This window comes from Tupaia chinensis, unplaced genomic scaffold, assembly GCF_000334495.1.
Source record: "Tupaia chinensis unplaced genomic scaffold, TupChi_1.0 Scaffold000330_1, whole genome shotgun sequence".
In the NCBI taxonomy this organism is placed as follows: domain Eukaryota; kingdom Metazoa; phylum Chordata; class Mammalia; order Scandentia; family Tupaiidae; genus Tupaia; species Tupaia belangeri.
Genome location: NW_006159824.1, coordinates 1,247,166 through 1,272,100, shown reverse-complemented (window position 1 = coordinate 1,272,100; position 24,935 = coordinate 1,247,166). Strand labels below are relative to the sequence as shown.

Genomic DNA, 24,935 nt, shown 5'->3' with positions numbered 1-24,935 from the left:
CCGCCCGCGCCCCCCGCCGGCCCCCGGTCCTGGGCCGCTCCCGCCGGGGCCCCCACCCCCACCAGGCCCCGGCCCGGGGCCTCCCCCAGAGCCCCCACTCCCACCCGAACCCGCCGCCATAGCCGCTGACACCGGGGCCGCGCGACAGCCGCGCTTGGCGGCACCGTGGCAACCGCGGTGGACGGACACCCTGAGGGAATACGACCGGGGGCTGGGGCCTGGTATGCTTTACGGCACTGCCGGGCAATGGAGCGTCCCGGTCTAAGGAACTAATGACTACCGCGGAGGGAACAGAAGGACGACGGGGTCGGAGGCGTGCTTTACGGCACAGCGAGGTGACGGAGCGGCTCCCGGTGGGGGGAAGATTTGAGCAGAGCGCTTTTGCGACAGTGGGAGGAAAAAACGCCTGCCGTAGGCACTTTTACGACAGAGAGGCGGTGGCGCCCGAACACGTTCAGCTTTCCGACAGCGGCGCCGACGCCAGGGAGGAGACACCTTTAAATATCCGCTTTACGGCAGAGAGAGTTGTCTTCCATCACGCTACGTGCTTTAATTCCGTATGAGCCGGGTCTGGAGGACCAGAGCTGAGAAGCGGTAGCTTTAGAAAGGCTCTCTACCCCACGAGGCCGGCTCTGTCTTGCGACAGTGTCGCAATCCCTGTACTGTGCCCCACACCTCTCCTGAAAGGCAAAGCAAGCCGACTGAAGGGGGAAGTTCGAGGGTACTGCAGGTCCAGTCCAACCAAACTTTTAGATTTCAAGTCCACAAATAAAGAGTCCAGAGAAATCCCAAGAGGCGGTTTCAAGCAACGGCTCAGACGTTCCCAAAAGATCCCCCCACAATTATAAACAAGCCCCTAGCACCACTCTCGGATGCTCGCGCTAAGGTCGGAGGACTGTGAGGTCACAATTAAGGCTTCTTGCCTCTTAGCTATGATTGGCTGATTCGGATGGGGGCGGTGATGGAGCAGAAGGGCGGGAACAAATCGCAAAGACAAAGAAAGTCTTTGGGTGGGACAGAAAGGGAAAGGCGAGCAAAGGGGCTCCCAGCTTGAGGTCTCTATATAGCGAGTTTCGGTTCCGTCCACCTCCGCTCCAGGGAGCAGAGTGGGAGGGACCCGGGGCCTGAGCAGCGAGTCCCCGTCTCACCCAGGCCCTAGGGGCGGGGCTATGTGCATCAGGGAGGTGGGGCGGGGTGGCTGAGTGGCCCCCGAAGTGGAGCCATGGAGAAGCCGGAAGCTCTGGGGGCTGCTGGCGGCCTCAGGGGGGAATCCCCTGGAGGGTCAACCAAGGGGGTTCCGGGAGAAGTCAGAGTCGAGGCCGGCCCCGGGTTGTCCCCTGGAGTAGGCTTGTTTCACGGTTCTGAGTCCCCCATGCACCCCGGAGGCATTGCAATTCGCAGTCCTGGTTCAGACCAGACTTCCCGAGGGAAAGTGACCCTTGGTTCCGAGCCTAGTCAGCACCTTGGGGAGGTTGCGGGCCGCAGCCTTGGGTCTGGCACATGCCCTGGTGGCCTCAACCCACTCTGCCCTGCACCCAGTGTAACCCAAGCCCCTAGTCCCGGGTCTAGGGGGCTTGAAATGAACAGCTCAGAATGCGATCCGCGCTCCGGATCAACTTGCTTGCATCTCCACAACCATGAGGACCGGCCCCGGAGCATCCTAAAAAAAACCAGCTCCATCTCGATGCCCAAACCCAGTGTGGAGAAGTAAGCCCAGCTCATCACCCAGAGGGAAGGATTCAGGACAAGGAGGGTGGGGCAAGGAGGGAAGGGCCAGGAGTCCTGAGAACTGAGGTGGAGTAGGTGGGAGCAGTTGGGGGAGACAGCTGAGGTTCCAGGTCTTTGGGAGAGAGAGCAAAGGTCCCTCAATCCTGCTGCATAGTGACTGTGCTGGAGGGTCTGATCCCAACCCCCAGCCTCTGCAAAGTGCTGTGAGGAAAGTGTTTGGAATGGCCAGAAGGAGAGAGGGCGTGAGCGCTAGAAGATCCCTTCTCCCTTGTCTGTGTACTCCCCTGACGGCAGGAAGAAGTCTCAGCACTGGGACGAGGGGAATATCCTGGCCACCTACCACCCTGCGGGGAAGGACTACGGCTTTATGAAGGTGGATGAGCCCAGCACTCCCTACCGCAGGTGCCCAGCCTCTGCCCTCACCTATCTGCCCAAACGCTAGTCTCTTGGAAGGAGGTGGCAGGATGAAACAGAGAAGCCTTACGCCCTGGCTCCTGCCTGATGCCGCCTCCCCCATCTCCTCCTTCTGACACTGTTTCCCTCTCCTCTGTAGGTTTCAGGACAGCTATGAGGACCTGTTGGCAGGGTCCTCAAACAAGGTGACTCCTGAAGAAATAGCAGAGAGGTGAGAAACCTGCCAGAGCCCAGCTGGGCTGCCGGGCTTCTTCCTCCCTTCACCTTTGAACACTGGGTCTCAGGCAGTTCTGCTTTTTGGTCCCCAAAATGGGAGACAATTCCCATCAGGCCTGACCAAGACTGGTCTGGGTGACTGATCTGCATTGCCCCATCCGCCACCTCCTGCTCCCATTGCTGTTCTCCTTCTTTGGTATCCCCAGCCCTTCTCTCTCTCCCTCAGGTTTGCAAAAATGGACAAAACTCTCCAGTATGGGGATAACAGAAGCTCAGGGTCTTCAGACAACTTTTCCAAGACATGTGAGATGAAGGGTGGGGACTGAATGGAAAGGGGAGGCAGAGTGAACCTTCAGCGAGAGCCTGGATGGAAAGCCAAGCTCTCACGCTGGCCCACAGACTCCAGTGACTTTGACAAGCGCCGCAGGGCACACTATGACGAAGGGAAGTTCCTCAAGGCTCAGAAAAAGCTGCCTGTGGATGATGACGAAGAAAGCAACGGGGCTGGTGGCAGTGGCAGCAGCGGCAGTCCAGGTGTGAAGCTGGACCCCATGCCCAGGCCCGCAGAGAGAAGCTGGGCTGGAGGACTGGCCGGAGGACTCAAAGCCGAGACTGGCCTGGTGACCAAGAGCCAGGTCCTAGAAGCCAAGGGTTAGCTATGGATGGCGGGGCTCCTGGCCTTCGTGGGAGTTGTATCACAGAGCCTGTTCCTCAGTTCTCCACCTTATCTGTCTTCCTCAGTGGGCACCAGCCCAACTCCCTGCTGTCTGACAGGAGGTGACCCAGGGGGAAAAGAGGGCAGATGGGGCCAACTGGTGCCATGGTGGTTATGGTGGGTGGATCCCACATGGCTGACTGAGCAGTTCCAGTCCCAGACCTAGTAGCTTGAAAAACACACTGGGCATGCATGCATGCCCAATATCCTGAGAGGAGAATGGAGGAGAAGGGCTGCAGCCTGGCCATCCTCCTTGGAGGCTGAGTTCTCTCTCTCTCTATTGAGTACACATGCCTATAACAAATGTTTCTTCTAGAATTATTTTATTTAACTGTATCTATTGATTTGCTTGTTTTAATTTGACCAGAGAGGGACAGAGTGAGAAAGAGAGAAAGTGAGAAAGCAAGCCACCCGGTCTAGGGCTCAAACCACAGTCAGCCCTGTGGGAGTCCAGCACCCTTAACCACCATGCCATTTGCTGGCCCCATCTATAACAACATTTAGAAAAAAAAAAGACTTTTTAAGAATTATTTTATTTATTCAGTTGTTTAGTTATTATTACTTCTTTACATGAATTTTGCCAGAGAAAGACAGGGGTGGTGGGGAGAACCAGAAAGGAAGCCACCAGATCTGGGCCTCAAACTATGGTCAGCCATGTAGGAAGTCCAGCTCCTTTACCACCATGCCACCTGCTGGCCCCTAAGACATTTTTATTTTAATTAACAACAACAACAAAAAAGAGGACAGCTAGACTGGGGTCCCTGTTCAAGGTGGCACCTGGAGATGGCTGGCTGGTGAAGAATAGAAAGTCCAAGAGAGCCGGGGAGACAGAGAGGTCACTTCACTGGAGGTTAATCAAATGAAAAGGCTGTAAGAGAAGTGAGATGAGCACCTGGGGCCAAGGTTTACCCCTTAGGTGGGGACGCACAGTGGACAGCTGGGGACAGAGACGCCAGGTGGTCATAAGACTCAGATTGATTTGGTGATTCCTCAGATTCCTCTACCTACAGAAGCCAGTCCCCCCGAGTTTGGGCCCCCATTACATTGCAGCAGGGGATTGACCTGCAACGCAAGGAGTATTATTGCAAAGGAATATATCTGAGATCCTGTTCCCGCCCAGAGCTTCAGGAGGACACAGAAGATGAGCAGGACAACAGTGAGAGCCAGGGTGGATCAGCCTGGGGGGCAGGAGGGCTCAGAACCAACAGCCTGAGGGGTGCCCCAACCTTGATCCCATTAGCACTGAGGTCCATCTCTTGGACTCCATGGGGGCCCTTTTAGGGATCACAAGGCCACCAAGAGCTCCCTGACAATGATGGTGACACATAGCAGCCTGGGGAGGGTACCAGGCCACTATCTCTCTGGGCCTATTGGCAAGCTCCCACTTCCCAGTCCCCCAGTCCCTTCAGGCCAGTCCATCAGAAACATGGGGCAAGAGGCTCTGACCATCCTAGAGCCCAAAGCCCACATTGTACAGGGGAGGCTCAGGAGGAGTCGGGAACCCCTCTGATTTAGCACCCCCTGCTAACTCCATGCCCCCGTCCCCGACTTCATTCTGCCACCCGGTCCCACTGTAGGTACTACCCTGTCCTCTCAAGACAGTGGGTCTCCAGTGGTGTCCGGCTGGTGTCAATGGCTGGTGACCAAGGAGCTGAGCTGGCAAAGCCCAGGGACCTCGGAGAGGGAATGTACCAGCAAACGACCCCCCCAAAGCCATACCGAGCACAAAAATGAACCTGGGCAAAGGTAAGGGGGTGCCCACAGGGCTGAGAGGGTGGCCAGGGAGGGAGAGGGGTTCAGTGGGTAAGTTCTGGGGAGTGTGAGCTCACAAGCTCTCATTGCTTGGTACAAGAAAGCCACCAACCCACCTCTTCTCTCCAGATGAAACGCCGTGGCTGGACTCAGGAAGAGGAAACCCAACAATGGAAACTGTAGCCAGCTGGGGCGGGGGCCCTTCCCTGCCCTTCTACCCTAGAGATGGCCAATAAAGAGCAGAAGAGCGAGGTCTGGGTGCTGTGACTCGGATGCTCAGGCTGGGCCTGCTCAGTCATGCAGGAGGAAAGGGGAGGTCACACACAGGAAACCGGGACGGCAGAGCGGGGAGAAGAGCCAGGAGCAGCCCAGGGTGCTGGACTCAAGGGCCTTGCGTCCCGAGAAGGCCCACGCTGTGGCCGGATGCGGGTGACTGATGCAGTTAGTTTAGCTGACATCAGTCTAGCAGTATCTCATCTGTAATTCCTTTCATTATTTTTAAACAGTTGTTGTTAGAGGGCTCATGTGCTCACTGGAGACAGAGACAATGAGAAGCCCACCCCCCAGGAGGATGGTCACCTCACCTTCTCCATTCTCTTCTAGGATTTAGGGGACACATGCACATGTGCTTGGCCTATTTTTCAAGTCACCAGGTCCAGGTTTTAAACCGTGCAGCCGGCCATGTGGGATCTAGCTACCCCAACTTCCATGCCACCTGCTGACTTCCACCTTCAATTAAACAACTCTGGAGGTAGGACTCAGAGCTTGCCCAGGGTCACACAACCTGTAAGTGACCAAGGCTGGATTTGAACCCAGATATGACAGGCCCCCAAAACTCAATCACTGTGGAGCCAGCAGGTGGCGTGGTGGTTAAGGCACTGGATTTCCACATAACCCACTGCGGTTCGAGGCCCAGACCTAGCAGCTTGCTTTCTCACTTTATCTCTCTCTCTCTCTGGTGAGCACATGTGCTCTGTAGCAACTTTAAAATAATAGTAATCATAATAATAAATTAAATAATTCTTAAAAATAAAAAGTTTTAAAAATGAAGAAACTCAATCACTAAAGGAAAAAGCAGTGATCTCTGTGAGGGCCCCCAGGAGGAAGGTGACAGCCATAGTCTCTGAGGGCGGGGCTGTGGCTTCTCTGGTCATTTTTCAAGTCACCAGGTCCAGGTTTTAAACCGTGCAGCCGGCCATGTGGGATCTAGCTACCCCAACTTCCATGCCACCTGCTGACTTCCACCTTCAATTAAACAACTCTGGAGGTAGGACTCAGAGCTTGCCCAGGGTCACACAACCTGTAAGTGACCAAGGCTGGATTTGAACCCAGATATGACAGGCCCCCAAAACTCAATCACTGTGGAGCCAGCAGGTGGCGTGGTGGTTAAGGCACTGGATTTCCACATAACCCACTGCGGTTCGAGGCCCAGACCTAGCAGCTTGCTTTCTCACTTTATCTCTCTCTCTCTCTGGTGAGCACATGTGCTCTGTAGCAACTTTAAAATAATAGTAATCATAATAATAAATTAAATAATTCTTAAAAATAAAAAGTTTTAAAAATGAAGAAACTCAATCACTAAAGGAAAAAGCAGTGATCTCTGTGAGGGCCCCCAGGAGGAAGGTGACAGCCATAGTCTCTGAGGGCGGGGCTGTGGCTTCTCTGATCTCAGGCCCCCTCCTCCGCCCAGGCCCCGCCCCGCTCCTCCCAGCACTGATAGAAGTGTAGAGCCAGAGCTCCTCCTAGGACATTCCTTCCCCAAGGGGAAAACATTTGCCCCCAGGCCCTGCCCAGCAGGGGACCTCCTTCGTCTCCTCAGAGGCCCTCCCAGGGCAAGGAGTGCCTCCACCTGCATCCTCACCTTCGCCAGCCTCTAGGGCCTGCTGGGCCCGCAGCAGTCAAGCCAAGATGACGGTGAAGCTGGATTTTGAAGAGTGTCTCAAGGACTCACCCCGTTTCCGGTAAGTGTGTGCAGGTCTGGGGAGCGGTGATGAGGAGGGTCCAACATCCCCAACGACATTGCCTAGGTTAGACCTCTGCCCACAGAGTAGGCCTCATAGAGACGAGAGGAGCTGGTGGGTTGCAGTGGTACCTCTGAGGTGGGGCCAGGGTACTCCCAGGTTCTCCACCCTGTACCTGTACCTGCCTCCCAGCCTTTCCAGCTGCTCTTCACCCTCCAGAGCTGGCATTCCCTCCTCCCTCTCACTGGGACCCCTGCCCCTCCCCCAGCACCTGCTCTGGGGCGGTTAGCAACTTCCTGTCCTCACCACATCCACCCTCCTTCTGCCCTTCCTGCTCTGGTCTGGGCTGTACAGGCTCCCAGACTGCAGAGTGAGTGAGCAGGATTGGGGGGGCTGCTTTCTCCATCTGTACCCGCCACCCTGCCACCCTCTCCTGGACCCCGATGAGGCAGACAGACCGATTGATGGACCCAAGCTCTTGTCCCCTGACCCCATCCCTCCTTTCCCAGAGCCTCTATTGAGCTGGTGGAAGCTGAAGTATCAGAACTGGAGACCCGTCTGGAAAAGGTGACCCTGACATGGAGAGGTGATCCCAGAGTAGATTAGGATGACAGAGGTGGGGAATCTGAGACTGAATTCCAGGGATTATTGAGTGCTAGCTGTGTAGGTAGATACTTCGAAGACCACAGAGAAGCCAAAAAGGTCAGCCTATCGCCCAGTGGTTAAGGGAACTGGATCCCATATGGCAGAACCTGTGGTTCAAATCCTGGACCCCATGGCTTGAAACCACACTGGGTGCATGTGTGTGTGTGCCCAAAACCCCAACGGGATGTAGAAGGGATTGGAACGTGATCACATCCCACTGTGGAGTGCATTTTCCCTGTCCCTCTCTCTGTATCTGTCTCTTTCTGGGGAGTGCACATGCCCTTTTAGCATTAATAAATTAAAAAAATACAATAGAGTAGCAAAAGAAGTAACCTCAAGAGCTGAGGATCTTGGAAAAAAGGATTCACTTGTGGATTTACTCATTCAGCTCCGCAGGCCCTCAGTGTTCCAGGAGAGCAAGACCGTTTCTGCCCGCACACAGCCACAGGCTGGCTGTGGAAGGCAGACCGATGAGACATTTAAACCCAAGACAGCGAGGCCTCCCCTGACCACTCTTTATGACATAGCACATACACGCATGAGCACACACACTCCCCCATCCTCTCACTCCACTTTATTCTCTCTATAGCACTTACCTCTGTCTGGTGTAGGTGTTTTTGCTATAATTTCTTTTTCTTTTTTTAAGGTTTTTGCCATAGGGTGTGTGCACTCAGGGGGAAGAGACAAAGATAGAGGTGACATGAGAAATCACTCCCACAGGTGGATGGCCACGCCACAATCCCTTCTCCTCCATCCTCCTCCTGGAATTTTTGAGCATGCACACACATGCATTTGGCATGATTTCTAAGCCACCAGATCCAGGATTCGAACCACTGTTGGCCACATGAGAATTCAGGGCCTTAATCACCATGCCACCAGCTGCATACACACCCCCCTTTTTTTGGTCATTTTGCCAGAGGACATGGGCACTCACTAGAGAGACCAAGAGTCAGGGGAAAAGGAGAAAGCACTCCCCAGTGGGGCATGGTCGTGCCACAATTTCTTCTCCCCTGTTTCTTCAGCCTGTTGAGATTTGGTATACACATGCACACATGCCTGGAGTGTTTTTCAAGCCTCCAGGTTCAGGACTTAAACTGCAGAGCCAGTCATGTGAGATCCAGCTCCCTTAACCAGGAGGCCATGGAGCTGGCCTGATCTATTAGTTCTCTATTGCTGTAGAACCAATTATTCCAAATTCGGTGTTTTTTCTTGTTTGTATTTTTCCCCCCCAAATTCAGTGGTTTAAAACAATAGGTTGGGACCAGCAGTTGGCATAATGGCTATGTTGTTGGACTCCCATGTAGTCAACCGCGGTTTGAGTTCTGGACCTGGTGGCTTGTTTTCTCACTTTCTCTCTCTCTCACTCTGTCCTTCTCAGGTCAAATTAAAATAAATAAATAAACAAAGTTAAATAAAATAATTATTTAAGGGACCAGCAGTTGGCATAATGGGTATGTTGCTGGACTCCTATGTAGCAGACCACGGTTTGAGTCCCTGGCCCAGTGACTTAAACTTACTCTGGACACATGCGTGTGTGTGACCAAGATCCCGAGAGGAGAATGGAGGAGAAGAGATTGTGGCATGGCTGGGTGATTTCTTGCTTTCTGTCTCTCTGCCTCTCTCTCTCTCTTTTTTTTTTTTTTGGAGAGGTTTTTTGTTATAGGGCACGTGCGCTCAACAGAAGGACAGAGAGAGACAGAGAGACAGAAAGCAAGAAATCACTCCCGATGGGGGATGGCCATGCCACAATCCCTTCTCCATTCTCCTCTTGGGATCTTGGGCACGCATGCACATGCACCAGCATGAATTTAAGTTACCAAGTCCGGGACTCGAACTGCAGTCAGCTATATGGGAGTCCAGCGATATAGCCATTATGCCAACTGCTGGTCCCGTTTTCTTTTCTTTTCTTTTCTTTCTTTTTTTTTTTTTTGGAGGTCTCTCTCGGTCTTTCTGATGAGTGCACATGTCCTATAGCAAAAACCTCTCGAATCTTATTTTTATAGAGTTATTTAATTAAGTAAGTAATTTAAATTTGGCCAGAGAGGGATAGAGTGCAAGAGAGACAAAGAGAATGAGAAGGCAAACCACCAGGTTCAGGACTCAAACCATGGTTGGCCTTGTGGAAGTCCAGCACCCTTAACCATCATGCTACCTGCCGGCCCCGTGCCCTCTGTAATTTTCAAGCTGCTGGGCCCAAGATTAAAAGCGTGCAGTTAGCCATGTCGGATCCAGCTGCCTTAACCTCCACACCAGCTACTGACCCCCTAATTGAACTTTTTGAGTCAATCAGAGACTCATAAGAATACTTACGTAAGTGTAGTGCAATATTAAAACCCAGGAATTAATATTGGCATAATATGGGGGCCAGCAGGTGGCGTGGTGGCTAAGGCACTGGACATTCCCACATGGCTGACCACAGTTCAAGTCCTGGACCTGGTGGCTTGCTTTCTCATTTTCCTTCTCTCTGTATGTCTGTCTTTCTCTGGTCAAATTAAAATAAATGAATGAATAAATAAAATTAAATTAATAATTATTTTTAAAAAATATATTGGCATAATACAACTAACAATGACATCTACAGCCCTTACCCCAATTTTATATTTTGCATATACTCTTTTTTTTTAATTATTTTTTTAACTTTATTTATTTACTTATTTTTAAAATTTGACCAGAGAGGGACAGAGCAAGGGTTAGGGGGAGAGTAAGAAAGCAAGCTGCCAGGTCCGGGACTTGAACCATAGTCAGTCATGTGGTAGTCCAGCGCTCTTAACCACCATGCCACCTGCCAGCCCCAATACCCTTCTTTTTGGCATATGTTTTTGTGAATGTGTACTTTATTACACGCATAGATTCATATAACCATCCCCACATTCAACACCCAAAGCTTTCATCACTGAAAGGAACTCGTTGTGTTATCCTTAGAGTAACACCTTCTCCAGTCCCTCTTAATCCATGGCAAACACTGACTTGCTCTCTCATGCTTTCATCGTTTCTAAAATGTCCTACACAATTATGCTTTGCTTAACCACAGAGATGCATTCTGAGAAACCTGAAGTGTTAGACGATTTTGTCATTGTGTGAATATCAGAGTGGACTCACGCAGACCTAGATGGCGTAGCCTCCTGACACCTAGGCCATATGGTATATGCGGTGGGTTTTATGCACTTAGGGGCCTTGGTGAACAAAACATGAGAGAAGGTTGAGCACAGATGAAAAATGACACGGACCGGCAATGGCGAAATGGTTACGTCGCTGGACGCCCACATAGTCAACTACAGTTTGAATCCTAGACCTGCAGTTTAAAACACACCAGGTGCATGTGCATGCCTACCCAAAATCCCGAGAAGAGACTGGAGTCTTCTAGAGTATGGCCATCCCCTGTGCATAGGGGGTGATTTATTGATTTCTGTCTCTCTCTGTCTTTCCAGCGAGCACACGCGCCCTATAATAAAAACTTATCTTTTAAAAAAATGATGCAGGGGCCAGCAGTTGGCATAATGGCTATGTCGCTGGACTCCCATGTGGTCGACCACAGTTCGAGTCCCAGACCTGGTGGCTTAAACTCACACTGGGCAAGTGTGCATGTGTGCCTAAGATCCCGAGAGGATAATGGAAGAGAAGGGATTGTGGTTGGCCATCCCTCCTGGGGGGTGATTTCTCACTTTGTCTCTCTATCTCGATGGTCACGCCGCAATCCCTTCTCCTCCATTCTCCTCTCGGGATCTTGGGCATGCACGTACACGCCCCTGGCGTGAGTTTTAAGCCACCGTGTCCGGGACGTGAACCGCGGTCGACTACGTGGGAGTCCAGCGACATAGCCATTACGCTAACTACTGGTCCCTATTTATTTAATTTTATTTATTCACTCATTTATTTTTAGTTTGACCAGAGAGAGAAAGAGGGAAAGTGAGAAAGCAAGCCGCCAGGTCTTAGACTTGAACCATGGTCGGCCATATGGGAGTGTCCAGCACCTTAACCACCACACCACCTACTGGTCCCGGCCACATACTGGTTTTTTTTGGAGAGGTTTTTGTTATAGGGCACATGCGCTCACCAGAAAGATAAGAGAAGAGAGACAGGAAGTGAGAAATCACCCCCAGGGGGGATGGCCATGACACAATCCCTTCTCCTCCTCTCTCCTCTCAGGATCTTGGGCACGCACACACACACGCCCGACGTGAGTTTAAGCCACTGGGTCCAGGACTCAAACCGCAGTTGACTACATGGGAGTCCAGCGACATAGCCATTATGCTAACTGCTGGTCCCCTGGCCACATATGGTTTTATAGTAGACTTTTTTATATGCGTAGAAAGAGTATGTTCTAGGGACTAGCAGATGGCAGAATGGTTACATCGCTGGACTCCCACATGGTTCAAGTCCCAGACCTCGTGGCTTGAAACTCATGCTGGGCGCACATGCGTGTGTTCCCAAAATCCCGAGAGGAGAATGGATAAGGGATTGCAGCATGGCCTTCCACCCTGGGGGCGCGGTGGTGGTTTCTGGCTTTCAGCCTCTCTCTCTGTCTCTGTCTCTCCAGCAAACACACATGCCTTATAGCAAAAAATCTCCCTAAGAAAACAAAGAAAGGAAGGGTACATTCTGAAGCAATGATAGGGTCGACCCATAATGCAGTGGTCAAGCACTGTGCATTGGGAGCTGGATCCCACATGGCCGATTGCCATTCCAGCTCCAGAGGTTTGAGAAACATGCTGGGCACATGTGCATGCATACCCCAAATCCTGACAGATTGGAAAAATGGAAGAGAAAGGATTGCACAGGACCACACTGCACTGGGGTGTAAGCACTCTCTGGCAAGCACTCACTCTCTAGCAATAATAACTAAATAAATAGAGTAGACTGTTGGCCCAGCATCGCGGGGTTTATGCCCTGTGCACAGGGAGCTGGGTCTCACAACTAGTTCAAGTCCTTGCCCTGGCAGCTTGAGAACCATGCAGGGGTCCCCCAGATCTTGATGGGATAGAGGAATGGAAAAAGGATTGCAGTGTGGCCACAGCTATTGCTTACTCTTTCTCGCTCTGGCTAGTTCATTTGCCTCCTAACAATAAAAAAGAAAAGATGTAAAGTATGGTAAATACATAAACTAGTAACACGGTTATTAGCAAGTGTCACGCCCTGGACAGAATTGGATGCACTGTTCGTTGTGCAGTTGGCAGTGCAGGAGGCTTATCTACGTCGGCATCTCCACCAATATGCGATGCTGGCGCTGTGATGTCATCACTGACGGCTATGATGTCACTAGCTGATAGGAATCTTCTTTTTTTAAGAGAGATTTTTGCTATAGGCCACGTGTACTCGCCAGAGACAGAGAGAGACAGAGAGACAGAAAGCAAGAAATCACCTCCCAGGGGAATGGCCACATCACAAACTTCTCCATTCTCCTTTCAGGATCCTGGATATGCACCACCCGCTCCCAGCATGAGTTTCAAGCCACCAGGTCCAGGACTTGAACCGTAGTTGGCTATGTGGGAATTCAGCAACATAATTTATACCATCTGCTGGTCCCTCATCTTTAAAAAAAAAAATTATTGGGATCAGCAGTTGGCATAATGATTATGTCACTGGACTCCTATGTAGCCGACCACAGTTCAAGTCCCAGACCTGGTGGCTTAAACTCATGCTGGACCCGTGTGTGTGCGTGCCCAAGATCCTGAGAGGAGAATGGAGGAGAAGGGATTGTGGCATGGCCATCCCCCCAGGGGGGTGATTTATCACTGTCTCTCTGTCTCTCTCTTTTGAGCAAGCGCACGTGCCCTATAGCAAAAACCTCTCCAAAAAAGAAAACTAAAAACATTTATTTAATTTTATTTATCATTTATTTTTTAAAATGTGCTACAGTGCATGTGTGCTTACCAGAAAGACACACACACACACAGATTGAGAAAATGAGAAAGCAAACCGTCAGGTCCAGGACTCGAACTGAGGTTAGCCATGTGGGAGTCCAGCACCTCAACCACCACACCACCTGCTGGCCCTGATCCATTATAATCTTACAGAACCACTGCAGTATGTGCGATCTATTGTGGACTGAAATGCGGTGTGGCGTATGACTGTAATGAAATCATAGTATCTGTGGCCTTTTGAGATAGGCTTTTCTTTCTTTCTTTTTTGCAACCAGAATAATATCCTTGAAGAGCATCCAAGTTGTTGCACATAGCAATAGTGCATTCATTTTTTTATTTTTAATTTTTTTTTAGAGGTTTTTCCCTATAGGGCGCGTGCGCTTGCCAGACAGAGAGAGACATAGAGACAGAAAGCGAGAAATCACCCCCCAGGGGGGATGGTCACGCCGCAATCCCTTCTCCTCCATTCTCCTCTCGGGATCTTGGGCACGCACGCACACACGCCCGGCGTGAGTTTTTAAGCCACTGAGTCCGGAACGCGAACCGCGGTCGACTACGTGGGAGTCCAGCGACATAGCCATTACGCTAACTGCTGGTTCCTTTATTTTTAATTTTAAAAATATTTCTGCCATAGGGCATGTGCGTTTTCTAGAGCGAGAGAAAGTGACAGAAAGGGAAAGTGAGAAATCACCCTTTAGGGGGATGGCACACTGCAGTCCCTTCTCCTTCAGTCTCCTCTTAGGATTTTGCACACACACACACGCGCGCACGCACCTGGCATGTTTTCAGACCCTCAGGTTCAGGACTCAAGCTATGTAGTTAGCCATGTGGGATCCAGCACCCTAACCACCAAACCACCCGCTGATCCATGCATTCATCTTTATTTTTTTTATATAATTATTTTATTTATTTAAATTTGAGCTAAGAGAGAGGGAAAGTGAGGAAGCAGCCACCAGGTCCAGGGCTCAAACTGCAGTTGACCATGTGGAAGTCCAGTGCCTGAACCACCACACCACCTACCCCCTGCCCCTCTGCCCTCCCGCCCTGTGCTGAGTAATGTGTGTACGGATGGACTAGTCGGTCACCAGTTCAGTCTTGTGAAGGTTCCTTGCTCGTGTACGTGGTGGGGGAACTGGGTAGGTAAGAAAGAACTGGACCCTCGGTCCTTCAGATCCTCACAGTAAGTCGTGAGGCTCCTTGTCCCTCGCCTCGGATGCCCTATGGCGATATCTGATAAGAGGGAGAAACAGAGAGAGGGACAGGTCCCCTCAGCAGGGTCCTCACTCTGTGATGTCCCCCAGCTTCAGCCAGGCCCCAATCACGGGTACGTGTGCACCTGGTGTGTTCAGGGAGGTCTCCCACCATGCCACCGTCTAGCCCCACTTCCTGACCATTATGGACCCTGCCAGCTGCCTTCAAGTCAAGCCGTATATCGCTGAGGCCTCCATGAGCCTCAGGAAACGGTTTTCAGTTTAACCAAAGTGCACCGCGAACCTGCGCAGCCCAGGCTTTCTGAGCTCCTCCTGCTCGGGGTTCCCTCTCAGCCACCCTGGGTGGAGCTGAAGGGCTCCACAGACACTTGCTCCATCCCGGATACAGTGACCTAGGCCAAAGCCAGGTGGTACCGGCTCAGGGGCAGTGTCGTAGCCCTGCAGGTGACAAGGTCCAGGACTGACCTGGGTTCTGACTGAACCACCTGGATCCCCAGGGAGACCCTCCTCAAGCCAGCCACGTGGTCCCCAGTTACTGAGTCTCCCTTTTTGTCAGTTGAGGGGGCCAGACGGGGTGGGTCCAGGAGCACCGTAGTATGCTGTCCCTGACCCTGTGGGCCTAGAGGACCAATGAACACTTGTGAGGGAAGGTTCCACCCACACAGAGTGGCCAACCCCAGATAGCAGGCAGTGCAGAACTTAATACCCCCCGGGAGCCAGGCAGTGCAGGTCATGGGGTTTCTGGGGAGAGAATTTCTATTTGCTATAGGGCATGTGCACTCTCTGGAGAGAGAGAGAGAGACAGAAAGTGAGAAATCACCCCCCCGGTGGGGGAAGGATGGCCACACTGCAACCCCTTCTTCTCCATTCTTCTCTCAGGACTTTGGGCATACGCACATGCACCTGAGTAAGTTTCAAGCTACCAGGTCCAGGACTCGAACCACAGTTGGCCATGTGGGAGTCCAGTACCTTAACCACTATGACTTTTTTTTTTTTAATTGTCAGAGGGCACGTGCACTCATTAGAGAGAGAGAGAGAGATAGAGATAGAAGGAGAAAGCACCCTCTAGTAGGGTGTAGTCACCTCCATTTCTCCATCCTCCCGGGATTTGGGGCACACATGCACTACACATGCCAGGGGTGTTTTTCAAGCTGCTGGGTCTGGGATTTGAACCGCACGGTCAGTGGCCATCTGGGATCCAGCTCCCAGCACCAGCCTGGGGAGAGACCTTTTGAAGGCGCAGCCGACAGTGTGAGGCACAGGGCAGTGGGAACAGAGGCAGAGGCGAGAACACCCAGGGAGGGTGAGAAACAGGAGGGCCGCACCAGCCGAGGGGAGGACAGGCAGGTCTGACTGAGGAGTCCAGCCCTGGGCAAGGGGAGGAGAAGCAGGGGTGTCACCAGGCGTGGTGGCAGACGGCATAACCGCCGTTGCCCTCGTTCTTTCCCAGCTCCTCAAGCTGGGCACTGGCCTCCTGGAAAGTGGGCGCCATTACCTTGCCGCCAGCCGCGCCTTCATTGTCGGCATCTGTGACTTGGCCCGCCTGGGTCCGCCAGAGCCCATGATGGCGGTATGTGGAGGGTGTGGAGCGGGCCGCCTGGGGTGGGAGCTGCTGTGCAGGAGCAGGCCGGGCCAGAGCTGGGAGGGCCCCGCCAGCCCACCCCGGTGCTCCTCTGTGTCCTTGTAGGAGTGTCTGGACAAATTCACGGGGAGCCTGAACCACAAGCTGGACAGCCACGCGGTGAGTAGGGCTGGGCGGCGGCGGTGAGGGCGAGGCCGCCTGGGCCTGAGCCTGCCTGCCAACCTGTGCTTCCCGCAGGAGCTTCTCGATGCCACCCAGCACACGCTGCAGCAGGAGATCCAGACCCTGGTCAAGGAGTGAGATGGGAGGGAAGGGGCAGGGGGCCTTTCTCCAGTCCATGACCACAGGGGGTCCTGTGTGAAGGAGTTGTGGGATTGGGGGTTCTGGTGGCCTGACTTCTCTCCCTCCGTCCTGGGGGTCCCCTTGGGGTTCTAACTATACATAGGCTAGCTGAAAGGACATGGCAGGGCCTCATCCTGGGGGTTCTCTGCTGGGGGCGGGTGGGTGTTACCTGTGACTGTGTCACCTCCCTGTCCCCAGAGGTCTCCGAGGTTTCCGAGAGGCTCGCCGGGATTTCTGGCGGGGCGCTGAGAGCCTGGAGGCGGCTCTTACCCACAATGCCGAGGTGCCCAGGCGCCGGGCCCAGGAGGCGGAAGAGGAAGGAGTTTTTTGACTGCCCGGGCTGGGTTCCGGGGACGGGCGTTGGATTATGCCCTGCAGGTGCCTGCCTCAGTCTCTCCTCTTGGGGTACCAGGGCTTCAGGTGTCTCTGCGAGGCTGGGGAATCCCTGCAATACAGTGGGAGGGGCACCACGTTTTCAAGACTGACCTGAGGTCTTTTGGGGCCCCCAGATCAATGTGATTGAGGACAAGAGGAAGTTCGACATCATGGAGTTCGTGAGTTGGGTGGTGGGGAGGGAGGCTCGGGAGGAGCCCGCTGGCAGAGCGGGAGGAGGGAGGGAGAGCAGGTCCTTCCTCAGCTCTGCGCCCTGCTCCCCTTGTCCCCCAGGTGTTGCGTCTGGTGGAGGCCCAGGCCACCCACTTCCAGCAGGGCCACGAGGAGCTGAGCCGGCTGGCCCAGTATCGCAAGGATCTGGGTGCCCAGGTGTGGTCCCAGGGAACCGGCAGGTGGTAGAGGGAGGTGACAGGGCTCAGAAATGACTGCCCTGGCTTACTGGGGGGAGGCCAGAGCATCTAAAATGCCCTTCCTATCTCTGCTCAGTTGCACCAGCTGGTCTTGAATTCAGCCCGAGAGAAGAGGGACATGGAGCAGAGACACGTGCTGCTGAAACAGAAGGTGAGCCTGGGGCTCGGGGTCGGGGCCGGCCTGTGGCCATGGTCTCTGCCCACCCAGTTGCCCTTTGGCCTTCTTGTGCCCCCAGGAGCTGGGTGGGGAGGAACCAGAGCCAAGCCTCAAGGAGGGGCCTGGCGGCCTGGTCATGGAAGGACATCTCTTCAAAAGGGCCAGCAACGCATTTAAGACCTGGAGCAGGTGAGGCAAGGACACGAAGCTGCCAAAGCCACCCCCTGAAATGTCGTTGAGTGGTTACAGTGTGCCAAACACGGCGAAGAAAAAGAAGCAAGGCATCCTGCCTTCATAGAGTTTATTTATTTATTTATTTATTGGAGAGGTTTTTGCTATAGGGCGCATGCACTCACCAGAATGACAGAGAGAGACAGAGAGACAGAAAGCAAGAAATCACCTCCCAGGGGAATGGCCACACCGCAATCCCTTCTCCTCCATTCTCTTCTCAGGATCTTGGGCACGCACGCACACACGCCCGGCATAAATTTAAGCCACCGGGTCCAGGACGCGAACCATGGTGGACTACATGGGAGTCCAGCAACATAGCCATTGTGCCAACTGTTGGTCCCTATATAGTTTAAATTCTAGCAGGAAAGAGAGCTGGGGGACCAGCAGGTGGTATGGTGGTTAAGGCACTGGACACTCCCACATGGCCACCCATGGTTCAGGTCCTGGATCTGGTGGCTTGCTTTCTTGCTCTCTCTCTGTCTGTCTCTCTCTTTGTGTCTGTCTCTCTCTGGTCAAGTTAAAATGAATGAATAAATAAATTTTACAAATATTTTTAGAAGATAGCTAGGAAACAACAGTTGAGTAAGTTATATATTAGATTGCAAGGTAGTAGTATCATAGGATGGGACGGCAGCTGGTGTGGTGGTGTGTGCACGCCCACAATCTCGAGAGGAGAATGGAGGCGAAGGGACTGAGGTGTGGCCATCCCCGCTCGGGGTTGATTTCTCACTTCCCCTCTCTCTCTTTCTCTCTCTCTCTTTGGTGAGCTCACCAAAAGACACACCCTGTAGCAAATTTTAAAAAGAAAAATGAAAAGCATTTTAGTCCCATTTACTGGAAAATAGTCTTCGTAAACCTATCAAATCTGGGTTGTCCGAGGCATGAACAGCACCCCGTTGATGTCCCAGTCTACAGAGCTGTCCACCTTTCTCCAAAGTGTCTCATGAGAGGGTCAGTCCGCTCCCCAATCTGTGCTAACCTTATGGGGCAAGAGGGCATGGCCTGCCTTCTGTCCCTGCCCCAAGCCTCGTCCCACCGCTGCCTCATGTTCATAACTATTTCCACCTCCTCCAGACGCTGGTTCACCATTCAGAGCAACCAGCTGGTTTATCAGAAGAAGTACAAGGTGGGTAGGCCAGGGTCCTGGATTCCTGGGCCCAGAGGATGTCGGCCCTTGGCTGTGGTTGGACATCTGTCCCTTATCATCATCTCCTACCAGGACCCCGTGACTGTGGTGGTGGACGACCTCCGTCTCTGCACAGTGAAGCTCTGCCCTGACTCCGAAAGGCGGTTCTGCTTTGAGGTGGTGTCCACCAGCAAGTGAGTGCGAGCCCGTGATACGCCCAGGTTTTCCAGCCGGGGCCAACCACGCGGCTCCAGGACTTCATCCTTGACTGCAGGACCGAGGAGAGGGGACTGTGGCATGGCCATTCCCCCCGGGCGGCGGGCGGCGGGGGGCGGGGGAGATTTCTTGCTCTCTGCCTCTCTGGTAAGCACACATGCCCTATAGCAAAAATCTGCCTCAAAACAAGTAAAACACCCCACCAGTGGGATGGCCAGGCCACAGTCCTCTTTGCTCCATTCTGCTCTCCAGGTTTTGGGTACCTAAGCACATGCACCCAATGTGTTTTTCAAGCCACCAGACCAAAAGTACAGTTGGCCATGTGGGATCCAGCCAGCTTTACCACCATGCCACCAGCTGGCCCACCATCCCATTAAAAAAAATAAATTTAGGGCCAGCCCATGGCCTGGTGGAGCTGGATTCCATGTGGTCTACATCCAGTTTAAGTCCTGAACTTGCCACCTTGAAAAAACACTGGGCACATGTGTGCATGCCCACAACCCTGAACAGAGAGAGAAATGAAGGAGGAAGGATCGCGGCATGACTGTGCCCCACGGCGGTATTCTTTTTCTCTCAATTTTTTCTTTATTCATTCTTTTTTTTTTGGAGAGGTTTTTGCTCTAGGGCACGTATGCTCTCCAGAAAGACAGAGAGAGAGACAGAGAGACAAAAAGCAAGAAATTACTCCCAGGGGTGATGGCCATGCCACAATCCCTTCTCGTCCATTCTCTCAGGATCTTGGGCATGCACCCAAGGACTTGAACTGTGGTTGACTACATGGGAGTCCAGTGACATAGCCATTACGCCAACTGCTGGTTCCTCATTCATTTATTTTAATTTGACCAGGGAGACACACACACACACACACACAGACACACACAGAGAGAGAGAGAGAGAAGGAAAGTGAAAAGGCAAGCCACCAGGTCCAGGACTTGAACTGTGGTCAGCCATGTGGGAGTGTCCAGCGCCTTACCACCATGCCACCTGCTAGTCCCTACAAACTAGTTTTTTTAATTGTCGTGTAATAATTACACATTTATGGCATACTGTACGATGTTCTAATTCATGCAGACATTGTGTGGTGATCAAATCAGGCTCCTAGGATCATTTCAATGCAAATGGTACCAGATGAATACTGAAGGCCAACCTGCCCCGCCTGTCACCTTGCCTGCAGGCCACAGGCCCCACCACCATCTCCCTGCTCTTCTTCCCAGGTCCTGCCTCCTCCAGGCAGACTCAGAGCGCCTCCTGCAGCTGTGGGTCAGTGCCGTGCAGAGCAGCATTGCCTCAGCCTTCAGCCAGGCTCGCCTTGATGACAGCCCCCGGGGTCCAGGCCAGGTACCTGATGTGGAGATGCAGGGCTAGGCTGCCCTGGGAGATGGCACACCCCTTACCAAAGGCCCCCTGGGCACCCCTTACCAAAGGCTCCCTGGCTACCTTTCTTCCTCTGTCTCCCCAGGGCTCAGGACACCTGGCCATAGGCTCTGCAGCCACCCTGGGCTGTGGTGGGATGGCCCGGGGAAGAGAGCCTGGGGGAGTTGGACAGGTGGCAGCCCAGGTGCAGAGTGTGGATGGCAATGCCCAGTGCTGTGACTGCCGGGAGCCTGCCCCGGAGTGGGCCAGCATCAACCTCGGTGTCACCCTCTGCATCCAGTGCTCCGGCATCCACAGGTCACTCCCCAAGGCCCCTTGCATGAGTCTCACTCCTACCAGCTTCCTATCGCACAAGCCCCTCTCCTCCCACACTGCCCCGGCTTCCTCTCTAGATTCTGGCTCTGACTCCGGGCACCAAGCCTGTGGAGCACCAGGTAAACCACGTGGGCCTAAGCTGCTGCTTTTTTGTTTTTAAAAGAATTATTTTATTTGACTTAACTTTATTTATTTACTTATTTCTTTTTTAAATTTTGAAATATTTATTTATTTATTTACATTTTAAATTTACTTATTTAAATTTGACCAGAGAGGGACAAAGCGAGAGAGAGAGAGAGAAAGTGAGAAAGCAAGCCACCAGGTCTGAGACTCGAACCAAGGTCGGCCATATGTGAGTCCAGCACCCTTAATCACCACGCCACCTGCTGGACCTAAGCCTAAACTTCTTAATGTCCTGGTCTGGCCATGGTTAAGGACAACCGGAGGAGTTTGTTGGCTTGGTTGGAGGAAGTGTGAGGTCAGGGCTGCTGAGGGTGGGGAAGCCAATGGAAAGTAGAAGGAGAAGAGGTGAGGCCTTAGCAGGTCTATAAATAAGCCCCCCTCCCATGGGAAGAGCTGTCTAGGCCACAGTGTCAGAGAGGAGGCAGGAGCCAGGGTGCAGGGCATGAGGGCTTTAAAACGGAACACAGGGAAGAAGGAAGAAGGGCTTAGCAGGCAGGGTCCTGTTAGAACCAGGTCCAGGCTCCATGGCCCAGCTGCCCTGCCTCCTGACCGAGCTCCTCTGCAGGGCCCCCACCTGACCTTGCCTCCAGGCAGTGGCCCCCGTGCCCCACAAAGGGCCTGACTCCCCCTGTGGCCCTCCAGGAGCCTTGGTGTTCACTTCTCCAAAGTCCGGTCTCTGACACTCGACTCCTGGGAACCAGAACTAGTGAAGGTAACTTGGGATATTGTGAAGATTAGGGGGCAAGGACATGGGACCGAGGAGCACAGAGGGCTCAGACAGTCACCCCCACACCCCGCCTGTTTGCCTCCGCCTCCGCCTGCACCTCCTGAAGCTTATGTGCGAGCTGGGAAACGTCATCATCAACCAGATCTATGAGGCCCGTGTGGAGGCCATGGCAGTGAAGAAGCCGGGGCCTACCTGCTCCAGGTGAGGTGGGGGTGCGTGCGCCTGGAGTTCCCCTCCCTGGGGGATAGGATGAGGAAAGACTACCCTGTCTCCCTCTCCCCCAGGCAGGAGAAGGAGGCCTGGATTCATGCCAAATACGTGGAGAAGAAGTTCCTGACTAAGCTTCCTGAGATTCGAGGACGAAGAGGTGGCCGAAGGCCCCCAAGAGGGCAGCCTCCTGTGCCCCCAAAGCCTTCCATCAAGCCCCGGCCAGGGAGCTTCAGATCCAAGCCGGGTATGGGCCCTTCCTGAGTGCTGCTGTGTGCTCAATGCCGTGCCAGGCCCCGTGCCAGGCCGTAGGGAGGCACGGAGTGTGTAGCCCAGGCCTCTTCCTTTAGGACCGGTTGAGGAATGGGAAGGAATGTGGGGCTGGGAGTAGGAAGGCAGCGCTACGTAAGGGATGTCAACAGGGTGAGAAAAGGGAGGAGGGGCAATGAGCCTGGGGTCCTCCAAGCTCGGAGGAGGTGGTGTGTGTTTGGCTGGAGCCAAGGGAGTTGAGAGCTGAGGCCTAGGGTCAGGGAGTCAGCTCACTGTGACCCCCCAGCCAGTTCCAGTGGGGTTGGCAGGATGAGGTGGACGGTGTGCTTTCCCCACATCTAAGGGCCCTGCACACCTAAGCACTCACACTCACACACATTGCTCCAGCACCACCCTAGTCCCTAGTCGTGAAGCCTCCCCATTTAGAGGTGACTTAGCCCAGGGACCAGCAGATGGCGTACTGGTCATGTCACTGGACTGCCACGTAATCAACCGCAGTTTGAGTCCTGGACCCACATCTTGAAACTCACATCGGGCACATGTGCGTGCATGCCCAAAATCCTGAGGAGAATGGAGGAGAGCGGATTATGGCATGGTCATCCCCTCTAGGGGGTGATTTTTTGCTTTCTGTCTCTCTGGAGTGTACACATGCCCTATACCAAAAATCTCTCTGCAAAAAAAAAAAAAAAATGACAGCCTGGTACAGCATCGGGGGACTGTGCTGAGAGTTTAGAGGTGACCCTTAACAGAATTAAACTCCCCAACAGAGCCCCCCTCCGATGACCTGGAAAGCCTACACCCTGGGGCCCTGCTGTTTCGAGCTGCTGGGCATCCTCCATCCCTTCCCACCATGGCTGATGCCCTTGCCCATGGAGCCGATGTCAACTGGGTCAATGGGGGACAGGAGAATGCCACACCGCTGATCCAGGCCACAGCTGCTGTGAGAACCTTGCCCACCTCCCCCCTACACCATATGGTTCCTCCCCTCTGACCGCTTCTCCTTACTTTGGGCCCAGCCCTTACCTCGTCCTCCCCCAACCTGCTCTCTGGGGCCCCCGACCCATAGGAGGAAATGAGCAGTGTAGACTATTGGCTCTTCAGGGGTCCAGCCGGTGGTGTGGTGGTCAGGCTGGCTGGATCCCACACGGCCAACTGCACGGTGTGAGTCCCGGTCTGCCAGCTTGAAAAACACGCCAATGAGTGTGCATGTGTGCCCACACCCTAAGAGGGGAAAGGAGAAGGGACTGATGTGGCCGACCCCCTCCCCCCGAGGGGTCATTGCTCACTTTCCCTCTCTGTCTCTCTGCTGAGCATATGTACCCTATAGCACAAACTTAAAAATAAGAGGAAAAAGTGTGATTGGAAGCAGAGAGCCTGGGGCCGCACCCAGGCTCACCCCTCACAGGTGACTTCAAACAGGGTATTAACTCTCTGTGCCTCAGTCTCCTCTGTACATAGGGGGACCGTACCTCCTAAGGCTGTGCTATGGACATAATATATGGACGCGAGTGGAGAGCTAGAGTCCAGCCTGACCCTCGGCTGTACCCTCCCCCTTACTCCCAATCACCAACCCCACTTCCCACCCTCTGGACTGACCCCACCCATAACATCCTGAAATCCACCTCCGAAGACGTTACCTTCAACCCTGTTCTCTACCTCCGTGCAGAATTCTCTTCTGGCCTGTGAGTTTCTCCTTCAGAACGGGGCGAATGTGAACCAAGCGGACAGTGCTGGCCGGGGCCCGCTGCACCATGCGACCATCCTTGGCCACACGGGGTAGGGGTGGCAGGGTCTAAGGCCATGGAGGAGGGCCCCAGCGGGGGTGGAGGCTGGGGCGGTGCTGGACTGGCTATCCTCTCCAGGCTCGCCTGCCTGTTCCTGAAACGTGGAGCCGATCTGGGGGCTCGAGACTCTGAAGGCAGGGACCCTCTGACCATCGCCATGGAAACAGCCAACGCTGACATCGTCACCTTGTGAGAAGGCCTGAAGGGGCGGGGCCAGCGCTTGGACTACCCATTGGGGCGGGGCTAACGCAAAACCAGAGTGGGGCCCGGGAGGGGCGGGCCTGGCTCCTGGGCCTGGCACCGAAAGGGTGCTGCAGGTACGGACTGGGGCGTGGTGTAGGAAGGCGCGGGCGGTCCGCGCCAGGCGAGTCCTGAGAGGTCGCATTAGTGCATCCGCTAAGGGCCTGAATGAATGAAACAACCCAGCCCAAAGAGTGGGGAGGTGGGGAGGAGGAGGGAGGAGAATGTCATTCCTTTCTTAATTCCCTCCTCCCCTCAGGCTGCGATTGGCAAAGATGAGGGAGGCTGAAGCGGCTCAGGGCCAGGCTGGTAAAGTATCCGTCTACCACATCCCCCCAAGCCCAACACTGGAATTCTGGACTTCCGGCTCCAGTGACCTGTCCTTTTCACGCCCGGCTGCATTAATTCCATTATCTCCTCAATAAATAAATACCGGGCGCACTGGACGTGCCAGGCCCTCGGAACAGAGCGGGGACTAGGCCGGGCGCAGCGCTCGCGGCGCGCACGTTCCTGCACCCACGGCGCGAGCGCGCTCACTGCCAGTGGCCCGGCCGCCCATCGCGCTGTTCCCGCTGGGGCCCGGCTGTCCCGCCTCCCCAGCCCTTCCTCCCTCCCAGCAGGAGACGAGACGTATCTGGACATCTTCCGCGACTTCTCCCTCATGGCCTCAGACGACCCCGAGAAGCTGAGCCGGCGTAGCCAAGACCTGCACACGCTTTGATCCCAGCCCTGGGGCCCCGGCCCCCGCCCCTCCGCCAGCCCCAGGGCCATTAAAGCCTCCGTGCCTCGCTCCTCTTTTTCGAGTTCATTTATTAGGCGCCACCTTCGGGCCCCGCAGGGTATTGGGCACAGCGACTCCGGGGTGCGGGGAGCGA

At 53.9% G+C, this 24,935-nt stretch overlaps 2 protein-coding genes across 6 annotated transcripts in view; both read left to right on the top strand.

Moving 5' to 3' along the window:
* Nucleotides 1-5,192, top strand: part of LOC102482099 (uncharacterized) — a 7,421-nt gene extending 2,229 nt beyond the window's left edge. The window contains exons 1-8 of one of the 5 annotated variants that reach the window (XM_027773161.1): nt 122-1,707; nt 2,023-2,130; nt 2,282-2,353; nt 2,585-2,661; nt 2,758-3,009; nt 4,194-4,229; nt 4,651-4,819; nt 4,955-5,192. In XM_027773161.1, coding sequence (XP_027628962.1) covers nt 1,223-1,707; nt 2,023-2,130; nt 2,282-2,353; nt 2,585-2,661; nt 2,758-3,009; nt 4,194-4,229; nt 4,651-4,819; nt 4,955-4,958 — 1,203 coding nt within the window. In that variant the 5' untranslated portion in view covers nt 122-1,222 and the 3' untranslated portion in view covers nt 4,959-5,192. Of the gene's footprint in view, nt 1-121; nt 1,708-2,022; nt 2,131-2,281; nt 2,354-2,584; nt 2,662-2,757; nt 3,010-4,067; nt 4,230-4,650; nt 4,820-4,954 lie in introns of those variants that run through there. The other 4 variants (XM_014589079.2, XM_027773160.1, XM_006151819.3 and 1 more) reach the window with 4 other exon arrangements.
* A 1,313-nt stretch (nt 5,193-6,505) lies between these two features.
* Nucleotides 6,506-24,855, top strand: ACAP1 (ArfGAP with coiled-coil, ankyrin repeat and PH domains 1). Its single transcript, XM_006151816.3, is given in 23 exon segments — nt 6,506-6,786; nt 7,296-7,353; nt 15,954-16,073; nt 16,191-16,244; nt 16,323-16,381; nt 16,626-16,747; nt 16,750-16,805; nt 16,937-16,981; nt 17,094-17,189; nt 17,307-17,381; nt 17,467-17,576; nt 18,693-18,744; nt 18,838-18,938; nt 20,175-20,298; nt 20,420-20,631; nt 21,475-21,544; nt 21,666-21,760; nt 21,844-22,013; nt 22,804-22,976; nt 23,703-23,812; nt 23,899-24,009; nt 24,320-24,369; nt 24,681-24,855. Coding segments are annotated over 23 exon segments (2,217 nt in total). The 5' UTR covers nt 6,506-6,733; the 3' UTR covers nt 24,782-24,855.
* Nucleotides 24,856-24,935: the final 80 nt, after the last annotated feature.